The sequence below is a fragment of the Macaca thibetana genome, chromosome 11 (genome assembly GCF_024542745.1).
Source record: "Macaca thibetana thibetana isolate TM-01 chromosome 11, ASM2454274v1, whole genome shotgun sequence".
In the NCBI taxonomy this organism is placed as follows: domain Eukaryota; kingdom Metazoa; phylum Chordata; class Mammalia; order Primates; family Cercopithecidae; genus Macaca; species Macaca thibetana.
Window position 1 is genome coordinate 47,865,905 of NC_065588.1, and position 27,377 is coordinate 47,893,281.

General features: G+C 41.4%; 1 protein-coding gene across 2 annotated transcripts in view; it reads left to right on the plus strand.

The window, feature by feature from the left end:
* The window catches only part of SLC4A8 (solute carrier family 4 member 8), a 90,734-nt gene that overhangs the window by 46,236 nt on the left and 17,121 nt on the right, over positions 1 to 27,377 (plus strand). For both annotated transcript variants that reach the window (XM_050748715.1, XM_050748716.1), the window contains 8 exons: positions 2,973 to 3,078; positions 3,684 to 3,845; positions 13,565 to 13,678; positions 16,467 to 16,628; positions 17,468 to 17,719; positions 21,470 to 21,538; positions 22,656 to 22,829; positions 25,173 to 25,310. In XM_050748715.1, coding sequence (XP_050604672.1) covers positions 2,973 to 3,078; positions 3,684 to 3,845; positions 13,565 to 13,678; positions 16,467 to 16,628; positions 17,468 to 17,719; positions 21,470 to 21,538; positions 22,656 to 22,829; positions 25,173 to 25,310 — 1,177 coding nt within the window. The remainder of the gene's footprint in view (positions 1 to 2,972; positions 3,079 to 3,683; positions 3,846 to 13,564; positions 13,679 to 16,466; positions 16,629 to 17,467; positions 17,720 to 21,469; positions 21,539 to 22,655; positions 22,830 to 25,172; positions 25,311 to 27,377) is intronic.

Genomic DNA, 27,377 nt, shown 5'->3' on the forward strand with positions numbered 1-27,377 from the left:
GATCTCAGATACGGACAAGGAGTATTGGAGGGCTGTCAGAGGAGAACAATCAAAAGTGTTGACAGAGAAGATCGACTAGAAGTCACACAGAGGGGACTCAAGAAATGCTTTCCAGACCATGTCTTTTGGTTCTAGGCACTGAAACAAAAATGGGCTGCAAATGTAACAGGGAGAATTTGAGTTAGTTATGGGGAGGAACTTCTTTTTGCAAGGACTTGTGAACCTCTGGACTATGTTATCAAGTGAGAGAATGGACTCTCTCCTTTGTTGAAATGAAGGACTCTCTTTCTCTGAAAGTATGTACAGGCAACTCTTAGGGATTATTAGGTGAAGATGTATTAATCATTCCTTTCAGATCCAGAAGTGTCTCACACTGTATCATAAAGATCCAGAAGCCTACTTACTTCCTAGATTTCAACTCAAGAAATTATGATTTCTTTATGTGTTCAATATGGTTTGGATCACTTGGAAAAGAAACACGGTATCTGGCTGTGTTTTCAACCATCTAGGACACTCTGGTCCTATAAACATTTCTTCTCTGTAATAGTATTCTCCAAATTATGACTAAAGATCCTCTTCCCTTAGCTCTGTACATCAAGTTCTGGCTGTACAGTTCTGATGTGGAGGATCTGGTTGTGAAATGCACAACTTCAGTCTGAAACTATCTCAGAAGAGAGAGTACACTGTCTGGAGGCATCTGCGAACAAGCCGCAGATACACTTTCATCTATTCTAGTTATTCACTCATTAACCTTTTAAAAATCAGAATTAATAAAAAATTTACTAGAACTTTATTTTACTAGAAAGTAACAATGATTACGGAGTATCATCTTCAAAGCCTAGTGAATTGGCTCCTATTGGCATTAGAGTTCTCATTTCTGTAAGGTTCATTCTTTGACCTCTTTTTATCATTATTTTCTTTGTTTAACAAATATTTATTGAGCACTTATTATGTACCAAGCACTGTTTTAGGCCTTGGAAACATAGTGGCAAACATGACAAAGGATCTGTCTTTATGAGGCTTTTATCTGAGAAGACAGGCAAATTGGCCAGCCCTGGATTGAGTAGACTTTGGTTCCAGAAACAAATTCTTTGTTAATAAAGCTCAAGATGGTATTTTTTTAAGTCGCATTCTACTGTTAATTCATATGGCGCTGATGTGAAGCTAGAGCTCCTCAACTCTTTAAATGATTTTATGTTAATATGTATGGAATTGATTTTTAAAAAATGGTTTATTTTTTAAAGCAGTTTTAGGTTCACAGCAAAGTTGAACAGCAGGTACAGAGAGTTTGCATATACCCCCTACCCCAGCACAGGCACAGTCTTCCCCAGTATCAATATCCCACACCAGGCCGGGCGCGGTGGCTCAAGCCTGTAATCCCAGCACTTTGGGAGGCCGAGACGGGCGGATCACGAGGTCAGGAGATCGAGACCATCCTGGGCAACACAGTGAAACCCCGTCTCTACTAAAAATACAAAAACTTAGCTGGGCGAGGTGGCAGGCGCCTATAGTCCCAGCTACTCGGGAGGCTGAGGCAGGAGAATGGTGTGAACCCGGGAGGCGGAGCTTGCAGTGAGCTGAGATCCGGCCACTGCACTCCAGCCTGGGTGACAGAGCGAGACTCCGCCTCAAAAAAAAAAAAAAAAAAAAAAAAAAAAAAAAATATCCCACACCAGAGTGGTAAGTTTGTTACAATCAGTGAACCTAAACAGACATATCATTGCCACCCAAAGTCCATAGGTTACATTAGGGTTGACTCTTGGTGTTGTGCATTCTGTGAATTTTGACAAATGTATAATGACATGTATCCTCTATTATAATATCATACAGAATACTTTCACTTCCTTAAAAATCTTCTGTGCTCTGCCAGTTGCTCTCCCCCTCCCCCCAACTCCTAACAACCACTGACCTTTTTATGTCCTTATAGTTTTGAATTTTCCAAAATGTCATAGTTGGAATCATACAGTACGTGGCATTTTCAGATTGGCTTCTTTCACTTTGTAATATGCATTTAAGGTCCTCTGTTTTTCATGACTTGATGGTTCATTTCTTCTTAGTACTGAATAATACTTCATTATCTAGATGTACCACAGTTTATTTATTTTGAATTGATTTTTTAAACCTAAGTATAGGGCTTTATAGCTTTCCCTGTTACTTTTCATTTTGTCGATTTCTTCCTATTATTCTAACCTGTTGAGAGCTTTTTGAATTTTAATTCAGTCATGCCATATCTTAGAAGGCATGTTTATTAAATTCACAGATCATACGAAGTTAGTAGGGATGGCTGTGTCAGTTGACCATATTGGGAGCCAGGTTGTGCATGAAGCATGCTAGGACTGGGAGGCAACAAACATGGTGGCCGATGGCACCGGTGTGGTCTGGTCTGGTCTGGTTTGGCTGGAGTAGGAGGCCTGGGGAAGCTAATGGAGCTTCTAGGTCTGGCTCCACCATGAGTGACCAGGGAATGGCCAAGGTAGTGGGATATTACCAAAGATAACTCAGTGTCAGGAAGTGCTTACGTCACGATTCCAGGAGACTCTGACTTCTAGAACAAGAGCATGATGAAGGGTATAGGGAATAAGATATTCAGGCTTGGAGGAAGTTGTTGAGAAGTAAATAGGATATTGAGACCTCCTTGCTATGCAGATTAAATTTCTTAGCAAAAGCCTAAGAGATAGAAATCAGGCCAAAAAAAAAAATCAGGACTCATTCTGGGCATATCAGATGCCAAATGTGGTTGTCGGCACAGTTTAATCCAAGATCCATGGGCTGATTTGAGTCCAACTTTAGTAATGACCAACTGAAAAATTAGAGTGTGATGGGGCCTATAGAGGGGCCTCAACTACTTAGGTCTGAAGTATGCAAAGAAGCAGCAAGGCAGCTCCTGACAGCCTTTAAACCAGTTGTTCTAAAAACATTTAACTGAGTATTTGGCTGTTTTCCTCAGGAATCTTTTTAATTTTTCCCCTCAGCTGCAGGTGTACTCTCCCAGAGAATCCGAACAATCACACCCTCCAGTACTGGAAGGACCACAACATCGTGACAGCAGAAGTCCACTGGGCTAACCTGACTGTCAGTGTAAGTTTTGGAGCTGTCAGATGTCCTAGCATTATGACCACAGGTTGAGGAGGGACTTCTAAGTGAAAGGGAGGAGTGGCCCTTTGGCAAACTCTGGCATTTACCGAAATAAAGCTTTTTTAAAAAAAAATTCTTACTCATTTTCTTTTATCCTTTCAGAAGTTTTCTTGTACATAAAAGGAGGAGAAGATTACCCTTCTCTTTTCTCCCCCCATATCCTACCTAGTGACCCTGAACTAAGGGTAGGTGGGGATGAAACCATGCAGGACAGGGGGCAGATCCAGACATGTCGGGCTGAAGAGTATTCAAGTTTGGAGGTCCTCTGTGATAAGAACAGTACAAGTTGCCAGGGTCCTTCCAGAGCCTTGGAAGTAGTATTTGTTCAGAACACTTCTGGTTCTATGTCTTAGGACCATAAATAGCCACCCTACTTGAAAGTGGCCTCTGCAAGAGAGGACCCCGCAACTGCATAAAGGTCAAGGGGATGCTGCTTGCAGCCTCTGCTCCCAGCAACCATGGATGACAGTGAGTGGTGGACTCAGAAGGAAACAGCTATTTATTCGGTTGTGTCTGCCTTTCATCACCCGGAATGCTTGTTCCTCCAGGAATGCCAGGAGATGCATGGAGAGTTCATGGGATCTGCGTGTGGCCATCATGGACCCTACACTCCTGATGTCCTCTTTTGGTCCTGTATTCTCTTCTTCACCACCTTCATCCTCTCAAGCACCTTAAAGACGTTTAAGACGAGCCGTTATTTCCCAACCCGAGTAGGTAGCATGTTCATGCATTTCTTTCATGTTAGAATCAAATATAACAGAACCTTTTCTCAGCCTCTATGCTGCTTATGGGGTTGATTGGCCAGGTGGAGAACTCCAGATGTCCTGATGAGCCACACTGGCATTCTCTCCTAGTGTCTGGCAGCCTCTTTCGTAGATCTGTGGTTGGGAATGAAGGGTTAATACTTAAAATCTTTTTGGTCTACACGTGCCAGTTAAGGTTAAGGTGATAGTGATGGTTTTTAAAAAGTTATTAAGTCTTATTTCCAGAATGCTGTTATGTTTCATTTCCAGAATTCTGAGACACTTAACACACAATAGCTACAGCTGGCTCCTGAATACAGTAAATTGTGGTTGTGACCTTGGATACTTTAGGGGACCCAAAAATCTTCTCCCAGGGATGGCTTTTTAAATAGCTTATGAAATCGCTGACGACAATGACTGCAGCAACCAGCATGCTCCTGACTTGGTTTGTATTACTGGTTGAAACCTCAGCAACCTTTCCATGATGCAGATAGCATTGTTTGTATTATGAACAAGGCTTTTGCCAGTTTTGGCAGGGCAAGATTAGAGGCTGAGTGTGGAGTAGCTACGTGGGCCGTTTCTTTGAAAGGGAACTTGAGAAGGTGGAGAATGGCTACTGAGACCTCCTCACAGAAAGTTAACACTGAAAAGAATAAGTGCATGAATTATTTACATCCTTCAGTCACATGGAGACATCTATAATAAATGACCATTACATTTGCCATATCAAAAATATAAAAGGAAGATGGGTGATCTACAGTGACCACAAAGTTTGTGCCACAGAAAGGCCCCCTAAAGGCCTGGATTACATGTACTTTTACCACAGTATACCAAGCTAAACCTCAAACATACGAATCAGTGAGAAGAAGCCACATACCTTTTTAATTTGCCAAAAAGTTAGAACAGTCAGATATGAAGAAATACATTGGGTATTCGTAGTTTATTTAAAGAACAAAATCATGCTGGGTGTGGTGGCTCATACCTGTAATTCCAGCACTTTGGGAGGCCCATGCGGGTGGATCACCTGAGGTCAGGAGTTTGAGACCAGCCTGGCCAACATGTTGAAACCCCATCTCTACTAAAAAAACAAAAGTTAGCTGGGCATGGTAGCACACACCTGTAATCCTAGCTACTCGGGAGGCTGAGGCATGAGAATCACTTGAACCTGGGAGGTGGAGGTTGTAGTGAGCTGAGATTGTACCACTGCACTCCAGCCTTTGCGACAGAGTGAGATTCTCTCTCAAAAATAAAAAAGTTAAAAAAAAAAAAAAAAAGAGCACAATCATTTGATGCCTTCTGAAATAGAACTGAGAAGAAATTTGTATTAGTGATGATACACTATTGTAGATAGTTTTAATAAATGTTTAAGGAGAAGATAATATTAAAAAGGGTGTTCATTTTGCTGGCAAGAGATCTACCATCAGTACATCAAAAATGGGGATGTGCTCCCAGTCCTCTACTGGGGAATGGGTGGTAGTGGCCTTCAGAGAAACCTATTTATGTGGCCAGTGGTCTTGCCTTACCTGCAGTAAATGAAAAACCTTCTTGGTGTTTCATATAGAAAATCAGCTATTGGGCGGAGCATTATTTATGGCATTTTTTTTCATTGCACACAATAATTTCTGACCTATACATGTATAATACAGCATTTTCTTTTCTTCTTTTTTCTTTTTTTTTTTTTTTTTTTTTTTTTTGAGACAGAGTCTCACTCTGTTGCCGAGGCTGGGGTGCAATGGTGCAATCTTGGCTCACTGCAACCTCTGCCTCCCAAGTTCAAGTGATTCTCCTGCCTCAGTCTCCCAAGCAGCTGGGATTACAGGCATGTACCATGTCTGGCTGATTTTGTATTTTTAGTAGAGACGGGGTTTCTCCATGTTGGTTAGGCTGGTCTTGAACTCCCAACCTCAGGTGATCCACCTGCCTCAGCCTCCCAAAGTGCTGGGATTATAGGGGTGAGCCACCATGCCCAGCCAATACAACATTTTAAATAAAAGATATTTTTAATTTAAATCATACAAAAATTCATAATATGAGTTTGTGAATGTGTATGATAGTGTGAGACCAACTGTAAAGGTTTGCTTTTTGGTTTTTAAAGGCTAAGCAGTTGGTATTAAGCAAGTACATATTTTAATGAAACTGTAACTCAGGAACAGTTTAAAATATTAGTTTCCCACTTATATTTCAAAGCGTAAAAAGGGCCGAATTATCCCTTTAAGTGCTGTCAAGAATTCACTTGGGTTTGTGATATTTGGTGGTACAATGCCAGATGCCCACAGCAGCATAATATTGTACTTTGCTAAAGGTAGACAGATGAATTCTCTATTTCTCAGCAGTCATTTCCCCAAAAAGTATAATGTTTGTTTTTAGTTAAAATAGTATTGTTTTACCGTACCACATGATGACTCCCTGGAAGTTGTCATGCGAAGTGCCCCAAATTTGTATTTTCTCATTTCTGAGCTCTTTGCCTGCCTCCATTTCTACATTTTTCAGGGACCAGAGGCTCATCTCCGCAATTTTTCCATGTATCGCCTCCTGATTTGACTTCACTGCTTATCTGCTGTGACTAGCAGTGTGATTTTGGACACTTTGAATTTCAGATGTGGCCAGGCACGGTGGCTCACATCTGTAATCCCAGCACTTTAAGAGAGGCTGAGGCAGGCGGATCAACGGAGGTCAGGAGTTCGAGACCAGCCTGGCTAACATGGCAAAACCCTTTCTCTACTAAAAATTTAAAAATTAGCTGGGCGTGGTGCCAGGTGCCTGTAATCCCAGCTACTTGGGAGGCTGAGGCAGGAGAAGCACCTGAACCCGGGAGGCGGAGGTTGCAGTGAGCCAAGATCACCCTACTGCCCTCCAGCCTGGGCAACAGAGCGAGACTCCGTCTCAAAAAAAAAAAAAAAAAAAGAATTTCAGATGCAAAGAAACTTTATGTGATGTTATAAAAGACAATTCTTTCCATTTTGGTTATTTCAGTATTTTAGTTGCAACCTGGGATTAAATTAGAGTTTCAAATGTGATGAAAAGTAGAACGATAGCATTCTATAATTTTCCTACTGCTCTGCACCAAATTCCAGAGTCTCTGGAGTTTCTACTTCAAATTATTCAGTCGAATGAAACAGGATTTATTGCTGTTTGCTTAACATATATTTGTTTGGTTGAAAGGATTTTTCCAGAAACTGTAGGAAAATAAAGCAGAATCAACTGGGTGAAATATAGCACAAACATTCGATTAGGATGTGGTGAGTTGTGAACAATCAGGATTCTGGTTATGACTGGGGCCCCTGTCTCATAGGAGCTTAATACCATGTGAGCCAGGAATGCAGTGTCCAAGGCCCATGGCCTGGAGACCTGGATGCTGGCTGTGGACCTTGGGCAAGTCCCTCATCCTCTCTGTGCCTCACCTCATCTGCACAATGTTGTGATGACACCTGCCGTCTCTTTCCAATTATGCTTCAAGGATACAGTGAGATCTAATATGATGAACCAAGAGTATAAGGTGGTGTGCTATGGTGGGTCCTAGTTTAGCATGGTGTGCTATGGTGGGTCCTAGTTTAGCATGGTGTGCTATGGTGGGTCCTAGTTTAGCATGCTCCCTGCCTTTTCCTCTCTGACATTTTCTTCAATTTGGGAACAGATGGGATTGGCAGAAGGAGGGGAGCTCATGGTGTAGTAATACTCTACTCAAGTATGCCTACTGGTGTTACCTTCTAATGTTGAGTTGGATTTCCTAAAGCAGCCCACTTTGTTACTGAAGTTGCTGACTCCTGTGGAAATCCCCATACTAAGCAGCCTTACAAAATCCAGTCCCCATAGAATAGTGACTCCGCACAGGCATCAAAAATGGATTGTCTTCGATTATGTTACAAAGCAAAGGCCTTTTTGGGGGATGGAGGATGATTGGGTGTTTGGATTGAAATGTAGATAAAGGGGCTGGGTGCAGTGGCTCATGGCTATAATCCCAGCACTTTGGGAGGCCAAGGTGGGTGGATTGCTTGAAGTCAGGAGTTCAAGACCAGTCTGGCCAACATGGTGAAACCCTATCTCTACTAAAATACAAAAATTAGCCGGGCATGGTGGTGCATGACTGTAATCCCAGCTACTGGGTTGAGGCACGAGAATCGCTTGAGCCCAGGAGGTGGAGGTTTCAGTGATCTGAGATCGTGCCACTGCACTCCAGCCTGGGTGACAGAGTGAGACTCGGTCTCAAAAAAAAAAAAAAGTGGACAAAGATAGCTAGCATGTGTATTTTGAGCAAAATACAAATTTTATAATAAAATTTTATAAATAAACTTTGTAAAATCAATGGTATAAAATCAATATTTAAGATTATAGCTTATCTGTTACTTAATTTCATTAAATAGAAAAAGAAATTCAGCCCTTCTGATGCCTAAACATATTGTAGGAAAGTGTACTATGGCTGCCCTTTTTTCTGCCTCACAAAACAGAGGGCTGTTTCTACAAGGCCAAGTTTTGTATAAATGCAATTTTTTTTTTTTTTTTGAGATGGAGTCTTGCTCTGTCGCCTGGCTGGAGTGTGGTGGTGTGATCTCACTGCAACCTCCGCCTCCTCCCGAGTAGCTGGGACTACAGGCACGCACCACCACACCCAGCTAATTTTTGTATTTTTAGTAGAGATGGGGTTTCACCATGTTGGCCAGGATGGTCTCGATCTCTTGACCTCGTGATCTGCCTGCCTCGGCCTCCCAAAGTGCTGGGATTACAAGCATGAGCCCGGCCAAGTGCTATTCTTTATTTCAGATTGAGAGTTGGGAAAAACTGGAGCAAATAATGGGTTTCTTTCTTGCTTAAAAATGTATTTATATATATGTCTTAATATATACAAGGCAGTTTCCCCTGGAATAAAAGTCTAGAATGTACTGCTTAATTTTACACATGTGTGCAGACAATACTATCTGTGAGTGAAAAGTGGATTAATACGTGGATTGGGTCAACTGATTATTAGCCTGTTAGGAGTCCTCTGTGTGAGACATGGTGGTATAAATGTGAAGTTCTCACTGTATGCAGATGTTCATGTGAAAGATAGTACTTTCTTCCTGTAAATATCTTTTGATTTCCATTTGTATGGAATCCCAATGAACATATCTTTGGAACACATAATGTGTCAAAATTTGTATTTTGTTCATTGATCTAAATGCCCATGTAACTAATCGGAAATCCAATTTGGCTCAGATTGGGAATTTTCTTTTAAAGGAAAAAAAAAATACAGAAAAGACTACTGGAAGAATCATGTTCAAATGACATTTTACATCAATGTTTCTTCAATATTTTGGAGTTGACTTGGTTGTTTTCTCCTACCTACGATAGAATGTGCCTGTTTCTCTGTCTCTCACTTTGGGCTTGCAGGAAGTACAACGGGAATAGCCTGAGCCTCGTGCTCCCTGTATAATTTATTTGCTTTACCTGAACTGCCTTACCTGCAGTTCATAGTGAGAACACCTGGGGTTGTACTCTGACTCCACCTTTAAGTGTGATAGGGCCAAGTTGCTTTACTTCTCTGGGCATTTTTCTTTAGAATGAATGGGTTAAACTAGATGAGCTCCGAAGTCCCTTCCTGCCCTAACATTCTCTTCTATTTTTATTTTCCTGTGGTTACTACTATTAGGGTCAGACATGTGAAATGTGAGGGACCATTTAGAGATTTAGATGTTATATTTTTTTATTATTACAGAGTGTACGCCCAAGTTTAGGACCTGTGTCATTTTTAGTGTCCCCACCCCATTTCTATTTCTGCTCCACTTGTCTTTACTTTCTTTGTAATCATCCCATTTTTTTTCCACTCTTGAAACTCACAACTTTCCAGTCCATGAGCTAGTTTGCTACCATCCCCCTCAAAAACAAATCTATTTAAAACACCCTCCTAGAAAAGCCTCCGAACCACCTTCAGCTAAATTTGTAACATTTATAGAATATTTTAAAATTTTAATTCAACCAGAGTTATGATCCCCAAACAAGTGCTGACGAAGCTATCACAGAAAGGATGTCTTTTTCACCTTGTAGGTATCATTGTTGCTAAATCACATCAGTACAGGCCTTCTGTGGGGAGACAGCAGGGAGCAGGGGCAGGACCAGGGGATGGGAGTAGATACAATTGTGATTCTATCCTTTCCTTTAGGTAAAAAATCCTAGGTTATAAAACAAGGTTCAGGGCCAAGCAGAGTGGCCCACACCTGTAATCCCAGCACTTTGGGAAGTTGAGGCGGGCAGATTGCTTGAGCCCAGGAATTTGAGACCAGCCTGGGCAACATGGCACAACCCTATCTCTACCAAGTACAAAAAAAAAAAAAAAATTAGCCAGGCATGGTGGTGTGCGTGTATAGTCCCAGTTACTCAGGAAGGCTGAGGTGAAAGGATCACTTGAGGCCAGGGAGGTCAAAGCTGCAGTGAGCTGTGATGACACAGTGAGTTATTGCACCCCAGCCTGGGCAACAGAGAGACACCTGTCTCAAAAAAAAAAAAAAAAAAAAAAAAAAACAAAGTTCTGCACTCTTAGGTTGGTAATATAAGATGACCTGCATGGTGTCACAGAGATTTCCCACTCACTAAATCACTCTGAAAGAGTTTGCATAAGATTCTGTAGACTTGCGGTATTTAATGTGGGTAGTCAATAGCTACATGTGACAAATGGCCACTTGAACTTAGGCTTGCCAAATTGACACTGTACTGTACACATAAAATATATACCAGATCTTGAAGGATTGGTACCAAAAAAGAATATAAAACATTTCATCAATATTTTATATTGATTACATACTGAAATGACAATATTTTAGATATATCTATTAAATAAAATGATAATTTGATAAATATTATAGTTATTTTCACTTATTTTTATATTTTTTATGTGACTGCTAAACAATTTAAAATTAGACATATGGCTAACATACTTTTTTTTTTGAGACGGAGTCTCACTCTGTCACCCAGGCTGGAGTACAGTGGCACAATCTTGGCTCACTCCAACCTCTACCTCCTTGGGTTCAAGTGATTCTCCTGCCTCAGCCTCCATGTAGCTGGGATTACAAGTGTGCACCACCATGCCTGGCTAATTTTTGTATTTTTAATAGTGACAGGGTTTCACTGTGTTGGCCAGGCTGGTCTTGAACTCCTGACCTCAAGTGATCCACCCACCTCAGCCTCCCAAAGTGCTGGGATTATAGGCGTGAGCCACCGTGCCTGGCCTGGCTAATGTAATTCTACTGGACATGCTACTCTACACTTACATGGTATGGGGTAGGCAGTGAAATACCATAGGTAGAAGGTAATTCAGTGAAGCATCCAAATAGACAGAAACAACACAAATATTTTTGCTGGAGGCCGAAGCACTGTGTGGCACAGAACACCTCCCAGAAAGCAGAAAATTTTTCTGCCTGAAAACCAATGTATGTGTGAGACCCCAATTAAAAACAAAAGCAAATAAGGCCCAAACTGTCTTCCCTCAGCTTTGCCTGGGAGCTGCTACCTTTGCACTTATTTTTCTAGCATCTTCTAGGTGCCAAGGATATTAGCCACATGAGGGAGACGAGCATATGTGTTTCATTTTAGGCATCATTCTTTTGTGGTTCCCCCTACCCCAGGTATTGTTGAGTCTGTCCAAAGCTGGGTGAAATACCATGCAAGTCTTGCTGCTCTCAGTGTGCTGCTTCTCTCGGCCTTGGTGGAGGCTGAGCCTGTTGCTGGTACCCACCAGCCCAGTAGGTTTTAATGCTGCTTCCTGAAAGAGATTGTATTTGTTTCATTTTTCACTAGTCACAGTTGTTGTTTAAACTACATCCAATTTGGGGGAAGAATACTTGCCTCTGATGGAAAGAGAGATAGGGGATTTATTGCTTCAAGTGTTTTAAATTAAAGCTATTCTCAAAAAAAAAAAAAAAAAAAGAAAGAAAAGAAAAAAAAAAAGAAAGAGAGAAAAAGAAAAGAAAGGGAACTCAAATCAGGAGGAAATGGTGGTTTTTCCTGTAAGTGATGTTTCAGCCAGGCACATTTTCAATACAGGGTACATAAATGGGAGGAGGACTCAGTTAATTAGATATTTTGTGTACAACCATATATGACTAGAACACAGACTTCAGTGAGCCTACATGGCAGTCATGAGAGGTACATATTAAATAAGTTCTGGGTCTTTGTTTCCTGTTAGGACAAATAGTTAACAAGTGGCTATTCTGTACTGACTACTTGCTCAGGCCTGGGTTAAGTGCTAGGGGGATGCAACAGAAATTTAGAAGATAGTATCTGTCATCAGATAGGAAGGAAAAACACATGAAACAATCAGGTGCCATATGCGACAGTAGTAAACAGTTGGATGCCCAACTGAGATGTATGTGCTGTAGGAGTTCAGAAGAGAAAAGGGCCACTGGGCCCCAGGATGGTCAAGTGGGCTTCATGTTGGGGATGGGGAGGCAGTGGATACTCAGAGAATTTATATTACATTCAGAGAAGAACTAACAAAACCATGGAGGAGGAACTGGAAACCTTGGGCTTCAAACCAAAGTGAAGTCAGGCTAAGGTACCAGTGACATTACGTGTGGCTAAGATATATTTTGCTCTCAGTCTTTTGGAAACTTAGATTAAGGCAAGCACGGGTCATTTGCCAGGCACTGTATTTTATTAAAGCCACACTATAAAGTGAGGCAGTCCTTTTAAGATGGATCCCAAATTGGATGGGAATCTCCAACAAAATAGAGATATGTGCCATGGTGGAAAATAAAGCAGTAAAGAAGTACAGGAAGTTCTGTGGGGAGGGAGGTGGCCGATTTTAAGTAGGATCATCAGAGAAGAGCTCAAGGAGGTGATATTTGAGTTGAACCTAAAAGACGTGAGGGAGCTACCCAAGAGGTTACCTGGAGGAAAGGCATTTTAGGTAGAGGCATGAGCAAGTACAAAGACCCCGAGGTGGGAGTGAGCCTGGCATGTTTAAGGAAACAGCAAGGTGGTCTGTGTGTCTGGAGCAGAGTGGGCAAGCAGGAGAGCAATAGGAGCTGAGGTGGGAGATGTGATGATGCCAGTTGTGTGGCCCTCAGGCCAAGAAGGCTTTTTGGCCCAGAAGCCATTTCAGGGTTTTGATAGAGGAGTGACATGACCCAACTTATGTTTCAAATGATTACTCCAGTGGCTGCATTTAAAAAACACTGGAGGGCAAAGGCAGAAGCAAGTCAGGAGGCTGCTACCATTACCCAAACAGGAGCTGATGGTGACTTGGATCTGGGTGGGAGCAGTGGCGGTGGTAAGAAGCGATCGGACTTGGGATATGTTCTGAAGGGAGAGCCAACAGGACTTGCAAATAGACTGGATATTGGGTATGAGGGAGAAGTGGAGTTGATGCTGCTGCTGAGGTTTTTGGCTAGCACTGAAGACCTTGGCTGGTCCCAGAAAATCCAAGTTCTCAGAACTACAGTCCCAACTTTGCCCTAAATGCCCCAAACATAACTCTTCAGAGGCTGGTCTGGGTTATGTTAGCATTTGTCAGGAGGGTTCATTTTCCCTCATCATATCCACGCTTTATGGGCATTAATTGGGCGATTAACATATTCCTGTTGTTTAAATTTGCTTGCATTAATTCAACCATAAGATGAAAACATTCTTCTGAGGATTTTTAAGCCTTTTACAATACTAACCTCTTTTCTACTGTATTTGACCTGCCAAAACATGTTTCCACTTCTTTCTCATGCCAGGTACGCTCCATGGTGAGTGACTTTGCTGTTTTCCTCACTATCTTCACAATGGTCATTATTGATTTTTTGATTGGAGTTCCATCACCAAAGCTTCAAGTTCCCAGTGTGTTCAAGGTAAACAGATCTCAGAGTGCTTGGTGCACTCATGTAATTTCATACATTCTGATGCCAAGTAAATTTCAAAGGCCTTTTCATATTCTAATCATGAGTTTTACAGTCCTCTAAATCTGAACCTTGCTCCTCACACCTTGTCATTTAGAAAAGCAAACTTCAGACTTGGTTGAATTCAAGTCAGAAAAGTCAGAGAACAGAAAAACCAAGGTTGTTTAATGAATGAAAAGTATTATTATTATTATTAATACCACTTATTGTTCTTAATATATTAATATTTAAACAATGGGATGTGCACGTTTACATAAATATATTCAAGACACTGTGGAAACATGGGTCTCTGGAACAAGCCTTGCTAACAGCACTTCCATTGAGCATCAGCTGTATAAGGGCACTGGGAAGGATGAAAAAGGTAAAGGACTTGGCCTGAACCTTCAAGGATGGTGCCCCTTCCTTGAAGGAGGAGAATGGAACTAAGAGGAGCATCATCAGGAGTCTGGGGCCCCTGCCAGAGTAATCATGACATCTCTTTTGAAATCATCTCAATCTGATTTCATTGTTTGTATAACTTTCTCTAATATATGGTATTTTTCAAGAACCTGTACAAAAAGTCAAACAAATATCAATACCTGGGGACTCCAAATCGATTTCAGTTTGGGAGCACTGACTAAGTAGACAAAGAAGATGGAAAAGCTGAGCTCAGTTCCATAGATCCCCATAGGGTGGAGAGGAGAGAAAATCTGTACGTACTCAGTACCTTGAGAAGAATTATGAAGTAGGAAAATGGGAGAAGGTGGTGAGGAGAAGGCCGACAGGAATAAAGGCAGTCCCTGACTTCTAAATGCTCCCTTCAGTTGTCCCTTTCCTTTCTCTTTTTTCTCTCTACCCGTGAAGTAGGCCTGTTGAAATACCTTCTTCCATATTGTCTGAAAATTTTTAATTTTGTTGAATTTGCTGAAATGCCACCAGTTGGAAGTTTATGGACTAACCAATCCCTCTTGTAAGTATAATACCTTCTAGAATATGGCATTCTCACCTTTGTGTGAATGAGCACAATCAGCTTTCTCTCTAATACCTAGCTGAGGTCAGTGCTTCAGGAGGAATGGATTTTGTGTAAAAATAGGTAATTTGGGAACATTAAGCAGTCTTTGGAAAGGTTCCCTAAGGGATAGGCCTAAGATAGTCAGAAGGCACTGAATTTCTGGGACATCTGTGAAGAAGGCCTCTGGGAGGTAGGACAGGGGAGAAAGGGAAACAGGAGAATGTCAAAGAATATGTTGCTCATGAGAGACTCCATTTTCAGGAGGCAGAGAAGAAGTTTTCTTCTTTTTGTCCCTCCCTGTTGTACCACATGACACTTAACTCCCAAGACCCAATCTGAGGGCTAGTACTATTACTAGGGTATAACGTCATTAAGGGTTTATTTAATAAGTTTTTGTGTTGGTCTGAGAACTTAACTACCACTTAGAACATTGTTACTAAGGAAACATAGATTCTGTAAACTTTTAGAAGCTAACCCATTCATAATTTTGGACTTGGTGGTGTTATTAAAGCGTCTTTGAATCCTAGAGCCATACTAATAAGGAACTAAATCAAATATAACAGTCTACGCTTTGTTTCTTGAGTTTGGGTCAACTCTGGGCCAATTGGTGTCCCGGGCCTTTTGTCCTCTAGCACCACTTGCCAAAAAAGGGTGAACTTGTCTTCCTCAGAGTACACTGCAGGAGTAGGGTAAGGATCTAGGTGAGTTTAGATATGTTGTGAACACCCCAATAAGATTTATAAACAGTTGTATTACAGAGGAATTAGAGAGGATCCTAGGTCAAACAAACCCCCAACTTTAGCCGTCTTAGGCTCCTTCTCAGGTCTCTGATGGCTGGACCCCTGTTTCACTACTGATGGGAGAAGACCGTTGGAGCAATCCAGTCCTATCAAAGCCCAAGAGATGCCATGCAGATGGCTGCACTTTGCCTTTGTTTATGCTGTAGACACACATTATATGGCTCTGGAGAGAAGTAGTAGGAGAATAGTCTAAGTTATTTATATTTGTCTTTGGAAGTCATTAAATTTTTTTGACAACAGATATAGTTGTTAATTATATTTTAATTGGATTAACGTTGAGATACAATTGTTTTCTCTCTACACAGAGGTTTGGAAAGTAAGTGGAAGGAAGTGCAAGATTAATGAATATTTCACAAGAAATTGATAATTGAAGATTGACTGTTTCAAAGGGGATTTGGAACTATTACTGAGCAAAAGGGGCTTGCTGCCCAATGTGCTAGAAGCCAATACTATGATACCAGGTTTTTGAGAGAAGAAAAGTTTTTTATTTCAAGTTTACTAACAAGGAGACAGGAATTCAGCTCAAATCTGTCTCTCTGCACTGGCTTTACTGCAATAATTAGAAAAGGTTTAGGGGTGGATTCTGGGATGGTAGGTTATTGGTAGAAGGAAAGGGGAGGTCTGGAAAGTCCTCAGGCATTCTTAGTTATCTCTTCATGCTACCTTGGGTCCCATGTGCCAAGGGAGTTTCCGCAAGTTGTTTCTTTTCTTATCTACCACTCTGCAAACCCAAGAATTTCTGTTAGTCGTTGGCGTCTTTAACTCTGGGGAATGGTATCAGAACAAGGTCATAGATTTCCTAAGGAGTTGCTGTATTTCATGCCTTTTTTTTTTTAAGAACCTTCACTCAAGAATAAAAAGAAATATGGATATTGTGATCCAGTTTGATATGTTTTACCCTAATAACTATAACTTAAAATACCAAAATAATATATTTTTTCCCCCTTAGCCAACAAGGGATGATCGCGGATGGATTATTAATCCCATTGGCCCCAATCCCTGGTGGACTGTGATAGCTGCAATTATCCCAGCTCTTCTCTGCACTATCTTGATATTCATGGATCAGCAGATCACAGCTGTCATTATTAACAGGAAGGAACATAAGCTCAAGGTAAAAAGAGGTTCTGACCTAGAAGGCTGCTATGGCAATCTGTTACATTTTTTTTTTTTTTTTAAATTGTAGGGTAAGCACATCTAGACCAGAAACTATAAAATCTCATAGAAGAGGTTCATAAGAGGTTTCCATTCTTTATTAACAAAGATTGCTTTGGAGATGAGACTAGAGTGGAGCATGGTGGTATGGTATGAAAGCAACGTGGACTCCATTACTGTCCTCTCACACCTGTGGGGAAGGTGATTGGGTAGAGTTCCTGGTGATCCCTATATAGCTATATGCTTTGGGTCAAGCAGCTGTACAGCTTGTCTTCCTGAGGTTCAGGTAGGGGCCTGGGCCACTGTTTCCTAAAGGCAGGTATTCTCCCATTGGTGTCTGTTACTGTAGTTTCTAGGCTGAAACTGGAACCCTAGGATCCTAGGGAAGTAACAGAGCAGGCAAGCAACATCCAAATCTGTCAAGGATCTGGGGGTATGTGGTAGGAAGCCAATAAGGACATTTATCTCTAACTCCTATAGTTTCTGCCATCTAGAATGGTCAAGATGTGGCATGGTGTCTGATTACTGTTCCAGAGAAGAATGGATCTTTGAATGTGTAAGACTCAGAGTAAGCTAGAGGCACTTGGAAAAAGAATCAATATTGGCATATATAGGACAGGCTAAGATTCCCCTTTTTCTTCTTTGTTTCCTCCTAACCAGGAGGGGCTACAAGACTCCTCTTGGATCCCTGAACCTCTTCCTTCTTATCCATACACCCCTTCCTGCTTTGGGCCTGAGACCCCTAGCTCACTGTTCTATGCCGGACTACAGCTAGCCTACTGATGTGTTTCCTCACAGAAAGGCTGTGGCTACCACCTGGACCTACTGATGGTGGCCATCATGCTGGGTGTCTGCTCCATCATGGGCCTGCCCTGGTTTGTAGCTGCAACCGTCTTGTCCATCACACATGTGAACAGCCTCAAGCTAGAATCTGAATGCTCTGCTCCTGGAGAACAGCCCAAATTCCTGGGCATCCGAGAACAAAGAGTGACAGGCCTTATGATCTTTGTGCTGATGGGCTGCTCAGTCTTCATGACGGCTATCTTAAAGGTAATCATCCCTTCACTTATTCGGCAAATATCAAGGGCCTGATTTGTGCCAGGAATCCTGCCAGGTGCTGGAAATACAGTGGTGCCAAACAGATATATGTACAAATTCCTGCCCTGAAAGAGTTTATTCTAGAGGGGTAAGGCAGATAATATGTAGTTAAGAAAATTAGTTAAGAAAACAAAGATGATAACTACAGAATGTGAGTAGTGATATAAAGGAAATACACAGTGCTTTCTGGCACTGTAGAGAATTCAGAGGGGTCTATTTTAGTTAGGGTGGTCAGAGAAGACTTCTCTGAGGAGATGCTATTTAAGATGAGGTGTAGGCCGGGCGCGGTGGCTCACACCTGTAATCCCAGCACTTTGGGAGGCTGAGGCGGGCGGATCATGAGGTCAGGAGATTGAGACTATCCTGGCTAACGTGGTGAAACTCTGTCTCTACTGAAAATGCAAAAACAAAATTAGGCGTGGTGGCGGGCACCTGTAGTCCCAGCTACTTGGGAGGCTGAGGCCAGAGAATGGCGTGAACCCAGGAGGCAGAGCTTGCAGTGAGCCGAGATCGCACCACTGCACTGCAGCCTGGGAGACAGAGCGAGACTCTGTCTCAAAAAAAAAAAAAAAAAGATGAGATGGAGCCAGTCATGCCATGGATGGTGGGAGATGGCATGGAAGGAGGGGAGAAAAGCGAAAAGCAGTCTAGTCAGGCCCTGAGGTGGGAAAGAGTGATACGAAATGTCAGGGCCATGTAGCTCATGGGCATTGAGTCAAGACAAGAGCACAGTGCAATGAGAAGGAAAGAGGGGCAGGGGCGGGTCACATAGGGCCTTGTCGACGGTGGGTAAGGTAACTTTTGAAGGGTTTTAACAGGAGAGGGACATGATCCAGCTAGTTTAAAAAGATCACTCTGGCTGATGTCTAGGGAAGAATAGAAGCAGACAGACCAGTGAAGCTGTTGCAGGTAACAGATGCTGGTGTCTTGGATAAGGAAGCTGGTAGCAGAGACAGATAAAAAGGCATGGCTTCTGTATAGCATGGTGGCAGACCCAAAGGTCTCAATTGTTGACTGGATGTGGAATGGGGTGAGGAAAATAGAAAAATTGAAGAAGCCTATTAGGTTTCTGACTTGACCATCTGGTGGAGAGTGATGACATTTATGAAGATAGAAAAGATTGTATGATTTTTGTGAGGGGTAGGGCTGTGATCAGATTTGGAGTGAGATGTCTGGGAGTCATCTAAGTGAAAAGGCTAGAGGAGGTTTCTGGAATAAAATATAAATTTGAGAGTCACCAGCACATAGGTGGTATTGAAAGCCGAGGGAATAGATGAGAGAGCTCAGGGAAAAGAGAAGACATAAAAGAGAAGTGGGACATGGGAGAAGAGCAGAGTTAGAGGTTGGGTAGAGGAAGAGATAGCAACAGAGTCTCAGAAGGAGTTGCCAGAGAGGTGGGAGGAAAACTAGGGGGATGTGGTATCAGGGAAGCCAAGTGAGGACAATGTTTCAAGAAAGAGGGATTGGGTAGACACATCTTGGAAGATGAAGACTAAGCTAAGGCCATTGGATTTAGCAACATTGGAGGCCTCGGGTTATCTGACAAGAGCAGAGTCAGTGGATTGCATTAGTTTCTGCTGCCTGTGGGTGATTTAGAAGTAGAAGCAAAAGCAGAAGCTGACCATGATAAAAATCATTGTGTTCTGAAATGAAATGATTACATGTAAGTTAAATTACAGGCCTCCGTGTCTGGCTCTTCCTCCACCCCTGTCTGGGGATGGGCAGACACACACACACACACACACACACACACACACACACACACACACACACCCCCTCTTTAACAGAAATGAAGCCTTTTAAATCTTCCATAATCTCAAAATTTTTCCAAATCCTTAGGGATTTAGTGTATTTTAACATGCAACTTTTTTACTGACCAGTAGCTTGAGGCAGGAGTTGAGGGTATCTTATCAGAGAAGGAATTCAGTGGAACTATAGGGTAGAAATCCAATTATAGGTGGCTAAAGAGTGAATAGGAGGGAAAGAAGTAAAGAGTGCAGGCAAATCTTTCAGGAGGTTTTTCTGTGAAGCAGGATGGAAAAATAGCAGTGGCTAGGATGAGAAGTGGGGCTGAAAGAGAGAGTGTTTCTTTTTTTTTTTTTTTTTTTTTTTCCGGTACAGATAGAGGATACTTTGAACATTAAAAAAATGTTTTGTGGGTGGAAGGCCTGCATTTGGGAGATTGGGGTAAGAAGGAAACTTTACGGCTGTATTACCAGGTACCAATCATTCTGGAGCACTGCCTTGTCTCCCTTGCCTCCTCTTTCCTTCTTTTTGGCAAATCTTCAACCACCCCAGCCTGTACCACAAATGCCCTTCAAGGGTAAGAACTGAGAGGGATGGGAAGGATTTCTGAACCATCTTCTTGTCCCCCCACTTTCCACTCAACCTTACCACCCACCTCTCCTCATGCCCCTTTCCCACCACATATTCCCTGTCCCCATCCCAACTCCCGCTCCCACCTGGTTGAGGCACCATCTGGAAGAGCCTAAACGTTGCTGCTTCTCCAAGATAGAACCATGAAGCCATGGCAGTGGCCATCACTGGGCCTTCCTCTAGCTGCTTCAGGACAGTTCTCTTAGGACAACTATTCAGTAGTTCACAAACAGCATAGAATTGGCATGTCTAGTCACTCTACAGCTGGAACATAAAATCCAATGGGGGTTTTTCTAGTTCTTTGTTTTTTAAAATTTTACTTTAAGTTCTGGAATATATGTGCAGAACGTGCAGGTTTGTTACATAGGTATACATGTGCTATGGTGGTTTGCTGTACCTGTCAACCCATCATCTAGATTTTAAGCCCCACATGCATTAGGTATTTGTCCTAATGCTCTCCCTCCACTTGCCCCCAACCCCCCGACAGGTCCTGGTGTGTGATGTTCCCCTCCCTGTGTCCATGTGTTTTCATTGTTCAGCTTCCACTTATGAGTGAGAACATGCGGTGTTTGGTTTTCTGTTCCAGTGTTAGTTTGGAGGGATTTTCTAAGTCTAAGAATTAGGTTTGGGAATATTCTTTAGCCCTAAAATAAAAACGAGTCCATTTTAGTTTTCAGCTCTGAGACTTTCCTTGCCTTGATTCTATAGGCCCAATTTCCCTACCTCAGAGTCAATCTGAAGATTACCTAGGTTGATAGACATGATGTGATCAGAAAGTCGTATTCAAATACTATGTGGATGTTCAAGTGCAATATAATAATGTCGGTGTTTCCCCCAGACTGTTACCTCTCTGATAAGATACCTCCCCACTCTTGCCCTCAAGCCACTGGTCAGTAAAAATGGAAGCTTTTTTGGTTCACGTTAAAATGCATCAAATCCTTGAGGAGGTGATTGTGAGATTACAGAAGATTTAAAAGGCATTATTTCTATAAGAGAGGGGTGTGTGTGTGTGTGTGTGTGTGTGTGTGTTTGTATGTGTATGTGTATGTGTGCCCATCCCCATGGAGGAGGAAGAGCCAGATGGCTGATATAGGAGGCCTAACTTACTTGTAATCATTTCATTTTCGAACAAATGATTTTTATCATTGTCAGCTTCTGCTTTTGCTTCTACTCCTAAGTCACCCACAAGCAGCAGAAACTAATGCAATGTTTCTGCAGCTATTTTGTGGCTTTATTTCATTCTTGGAGATTTAAAAGTTTATATAGTTTTGAGTGTGCTGTGACACCAAATTTAATTTCTGGCCTTTCTTGTCCTTTTGTCTTCAGTTTATTCCAATGCCAGTACTCTATGGAGTTTTCCTCTACATGGGAGTTTCTTCACTACAGGGAATTCAGGTATTGTATGGTTCAGCCAGGGAAGTTTCTTCTCACTGCATGTCCTGTCCAGGGAGAGACAGCTCCCCAAGAGAAGCGCAACCAGTTCTTGAGAAAATTATTTCCTAGTCTTGCCACTTAGGCTATTTTAGACACTTATTTGGATACAGGGAGAAAAACAGCCATGTTGGCAGGAGAGTACAGAGACTTTCAGGGTGGTCTGGCTTGATGTCACGGCCCCAGTCATTCATTAATTATTCAACAGACAATTTTTTTTGGCACGTATTAAACATTAGGTGCTTTGCCAGGTGCTGGTAAACTTGGATCTGAAAGGTTGATCAAGAACCAAACTGGCTTTCACTCATGGACAGATCTAGTTTAGTGTCAGGCTAAAGTGTAAAAATGGGGTGTTTAACTTTGAGGGGGTTCATTGGCAGAAGAGAGATGGGGGAATAGTGCGAGTTGCTCCTGGTAAGGAGATGTCACTTCTTGTTATACTCTGCATTTTTCCATCCATCAACTCATTGCTCTAAGTCTTTCAAAAAGAAAAATCAGGAGCTTGTCATTGATAACTTGGGTATTCCAGATAATATAGTAACTTAGGCTTATGATTCTTTGTTTGAATGGAATGCCCAATGGCCATTCTTATATACTGAGTTCTAATATGAACTTGGGCAGATTATTTAATCTCTGGTTATCTTTCTTCCTTTTTGTAAGGATGATCATTTTTTATATATCTAGGATGTTATGAGGTTTTATTTTATCTTTTCACTATAAATAATCAATGAATAGCTCCAAACTCCTAAAACAAGTAAGAGATTTGGTTTTGATAATAAGCAAAAAGATGTAATTTTGTTTCCAACACCCCCTGAGAAAGAGCTCTCTTAGGAGCCACAGAGTGGGATGGGAGAAAGAAGTTTGAACCTAGAATTAGAAAAGATGGATTCAAATTATGACTTTGCCACTTACTAACCTTGGCCAAATTGCCTGGTCTTTTAAAGTCTCAGTTTCCATTTCTGTCCAGAGGAAATGGTGTTACCTACCTTTCAGGGCAGGTGATGTAAGAGATATGAATGGGTCTAAAAGCTTCCGACCCAGAGAGCCCTCCAGAAAATAAATGCCAGTTCCTTCCTTTCAGTTCTTTGATCGTCTAAAGCTCTTTGGGATGCCCGCAAAGCACCAGCCAGATTTCATTTACCTGCGGCATGTGCCACTGCGCAAAGTGCACCTCTTCACCCTCATCCAGCTGACCTGTCTCGTCCTGCTCTGGGTCATCAAGGCATCTCCAGCTGCCATTGTTTTCCCAATGATGGTGAGGTGGTTTTAAAAAATAAATTTTTTTTTTATCATTGTTATTTTTATTTATTTATTTATTTATTATTATTATTATTATACTTTAAGTTCTAGGGTACATGTGCATAACGTGCAGGTTTGTTACATATGTATACTTGTGCCATGTTGGTGTGCTGCACCCATCAACTCGTCAGCACCCATCAACTCGTCATTTACATCAGGTATAACTCCCAATGCAATCCCTCCCCCCTCCCCCCTCCCCCCTCCCCATGATAGGCCCCGGTGTGTGATATTCCCCTTCCCGAGTCCAAGTGATCTCATTGTTCAGTTCCCACCTATGAATGAGAACATGCGGTGTTTGGTTTTCTGTTCTTGTGATAGTTTGCTAAGAATGATGGTTTCCAGCTGCATCCATGTCCCTACAAAGGACACAAACTCATCCTTTTTTATGGCTGCATAATATTCCATGGTGTATATGTGCCACGTTTTCTTAATCCAGTCTGTCACTGATGGACATTTGGGTTGAATTAAATTCTTATTATCATTGTTATTTTTTTAATTGTGGTAAAACATTATAACTATAAAATTTACCATTTTTAAGTGTACGGTTGAGTGGCATTAAGTACATTCACATTGCTGTGGAGCCATTACCACCCTCCAGCTCTGGAACTTTTTACATCCTGCAAAGCTGAAACTCTGCACCTATTAAACACTAAATCCCCATTCTCCCATACCCTCAGCCCCTGGCAACCACCATTCTACTTTCTGTCTCTATGTATTTGATTATTCTAGGTACATCATATAAGTGAATCACAATTTGCCCTTTTGCGACTGGCTAATTTCTTTTCTTTCTTTTCTTTTCTTTTTTTTTTTTGAGATGGAGTTTCACTCTTGTTGCCCAGGCTGGAGTGCAATGGCGCGATTTTGGCTCACTGCAACCTCCACCTCCCAGGTTCAAGCGATTCTCCTGCCTCAGCCTCCCTAATAGCTGGGATTACAGGTGCCCACCACCATGCCCAGCTAATTTTTTGTATTTTTAGTAGAGATGGAGTTTCACTATGTTGGCCAGGCTGGTCTCAAACTCCTGACCTCAGGTGATCCACCTGCTTCAGCCTCCCAAAGTACTGGGATTATAGACATGAGCCACTGTGCCCAGCTTGTGACTGGCTAATTTCATTTAGCCTAATGTCTTCAAGGTTAATCCATGTTGTAGCATGTGTCAGAATTTCCTTCCTTTTCAAGATTGAATAGTATCCCACTATATGTAAACACTACATTTTATTTATCCATTCACCTGTCGATAATACTGCTATAAATATGGCTTTACAGATATCTGTTAGTGTCTCTGTTTTCAATTCTTTGGGGAATATACCAGGAGTGGAATTGCTGGATCATACGGAAATTCTATCTTTAATTTTTTTTCTAATCTTCTAGATCCACAACCTCCTGGTGGGTTTCTCAATTTTGTCAGAATACGTATAAGGCTTTGCATTTGTGTGTTATATTCATGGGTTAAAGAAATAGTAAATTACTGGGAACTCCTAGAAGGGATCCTATCAATTCCAGATGTATCAGGAAAGTAGTCACTAAAATCAGAGAGAAATGTACTTGAATTTAATAAGCCTGATTTGCCTCATTCCTTGTGCAGTCACCAAATATAGCTGATGAACACCAGTCCACCCAGACAGGATTAATTCTTTGTTTTCCTTTGGCTAAAATGGCCCTCATGGAAAGAAAGTGGAGCAGCAATTGGGATGCCCTGGACCTACCTTTATTGGGGAAATCAACTGTCAGATTTTAGGCAAGTCACTTTCTCTCTGGGCCTCAGTTTCCTCATTTATAAAGTGAGTGTCAGGCCAGGCCAGAGGGCAGAGACAAAAACCACTGGAGACACATGATGCAGGCCCAAAGCAAGGATTTGGGTAGGGGAATGTATAGGCAAAGGATCAGAAGGAATAAAGATGATCTTCTAAGAACCCATCATCCCACTGTGAGGAATGCTTGGGCTGGCTGTGGCTGGTCTCACCATGGCCCAGCTCCAGCAGAAGCTTTCTACCCACCTGCTGTCCTGTAGCCTTCCTGCTGACCTCTAGCCGTCTGCAGATGAGGAGCTCATCTTTTCAATGACAGAATCCAGTTAGCTGCTCTCTAAGTTGTAGAGCTATTGTGGTAGTTAAAATATTGTATATAACATATGTTACCTGGCACAAAGAAAGCATTCAATAAATGGTGACAGTTATGATTCTTATGAGTTTGATTTTGCTTGAAATGTCCTAGTCTGCTGTAAAAATAAGGCTTTGCTTTTAAGTCCAGGAAGGAAATTTGTACCTTTCATTCACTTTCTTTTTTCATTTTTCTTCAGGTTTTGGCCTTGGTCTTTGTCAGGAAAGTCATGGATCTCTGTTTCTCTAAGCGAGAGCTGAGCTGGTTAGATGATCTCATGCCTGAAAGCAAAAAGAAGAAGTTGGATGATGCCAAAAAGAAGGCCAAGGAGGAAGAGGTCATAGTCCTTGCACCAACTGTATACCTGAGGGCCTCAAATTACAGAACATAGGAAAGGCCACATGAAAAGTTGGCATGTCTGGAATCCCAAGGGTTATATTTAGGAGCTAGGAAGTTTACCTCCAAAGATGCTCTCAGCTGAGAATGGATTAGGGATTCTTGCTCCTGTCTGTTCTTCATTTTTGGGTTCGACAACCAGTTATTTTTTCCTTTGTCTACAATCTACTCACCAGGCTCATACCTAGAATGTGAACATACAATATGCCCTTATTAACAGATTCAATGGCTCACATTCTTTCAAAAGGACTAATTTGACAAATATATAAGACCCATTATTTCCTAGAATGTTTGTAATGTATCTAATTGCAAATGGTGCTGTGGTTGGCACCATGCAAAAATAACTTGCATAGGACTTTCTATCTTTTTTCATTTCCCTCAGCACTTGGCATCTTGTCATCTACACAATGGACCCTCAATAAATGGCCTATATATGCAAAGAAAGAATGTGTAGCAAAATGAAAATACCAGACCAAGAAATGAGTGAGCTGGGAAGTGTTTCCAAATACAGTTAGTGCCTAAAATAGTGTCCTTTGAAAAAACTTTTAAAAGACTTTTTTTTTTAGGCCAGGCACAGTGGCTTATTGCTGTAATTCCAGGGCTTTGGGAGTCGAGGCTGGAGGATCACTTGAGGCCAGGAGTTTGAGACCAGCCTAGGCAACATAATGAGACCCTGTCTCTAAAAAAAAAAAAAAAAAGAATTAGCTGGATGTGGTGGCACATACCTGTAGTCAGCTACTTGGGAGGCTGAGGTGGGAGGATACCTTCAGCCCAGGAGGTTGAGGCTGCAGCAAAGCTGTGATCATGCCACTGCATTCCAGCCTAGGCTGAGTGAGATCCTATCTCGAAAAAAAAAAAACAAAAGAAAACAAAACAAAAGTCTTGTATTTCTAAATAAGCTTCAACAATTATAAAATATAAAGTCAATGGAAGAAAACTTTAAAGATAATATTGATAGAATTCACTACATAAAATGTTATGCTTTCGGGCATCCAAAACTCTAAACAGAATTTAAAAATAACAGATAAGTTGAGATGTGTTAATATCTTTACTATTCAAATAATTCTTATATATTAATAAGAATAATATGAAATTGAAATGAGCAATGGACATATATAATTTACAAAAAAGAAGTACAAATGGCTAGTTGCCCTATGACAAAAATTTCATTCTCACTAATAATCAAAGAAATGATTGTGCAGCATCTGGATTTTATGAAATGAAAATAAGTATTAAAAAATAAAAAAATGAAAATTTAAACAAGGAGAATACATTATTTTTACTTGTCGAATTGGCAAAGATTTTTAAAAGATAAAAACAAGTGTTGGCAAGACTGTAATTGAAATGGGCTTCTCACACTCTAAAAGTGGTAATATGAGTTGCATAAATCTCTTTAGAGGGCAGTTTAACCACAGAGTCTTAAAAGTGTATATGCCCTTTGGCCCAGCAACTCTAATTTTTAAATTTATCCTAAGGATACAATTAGCAATGTAGACAAAATATTTTAATTGTGGTGGCATAAAGAAAAAAAAGAAAATTAGAGTAAATATATTACAATAGACTATTGTACAACAGTTTAAAAATAAATTTTTTTTTTTTTTTTTTTTTTGAGACAGAGTCTCGCTCTGAGTGCAGTGGCCTGATCTTGGCTCACTGCAATCTCTGCCTTCTGGGTTCAAACGATTCTCCTGCCTCAGTCTCCCGAGTAGCTGGGACTACAGGCACGCCACCATGCCCAGCTAATTTTTGTATTTTTAGTAGAGACGGGGTTTCACCATGTTGGCCAGGGTGGTCTCGATCTCTTGACCTCGTGATCCACCCGCCTCAGCCTCCCAGTGTTGGGATTACAGGTATGAGCCACTGTGCTTGGCCTAAAAATAAAGTTTTAAAAAATACTTAATGATGCTATTTTGTAATGATACTTAATGATATGTGCTGTAGTCCCAGCTACTTGGGAGGCTAAGGCGGGAGGATCGCTTGAATCTGGGAGGCGGATGTTGCAGTGAGC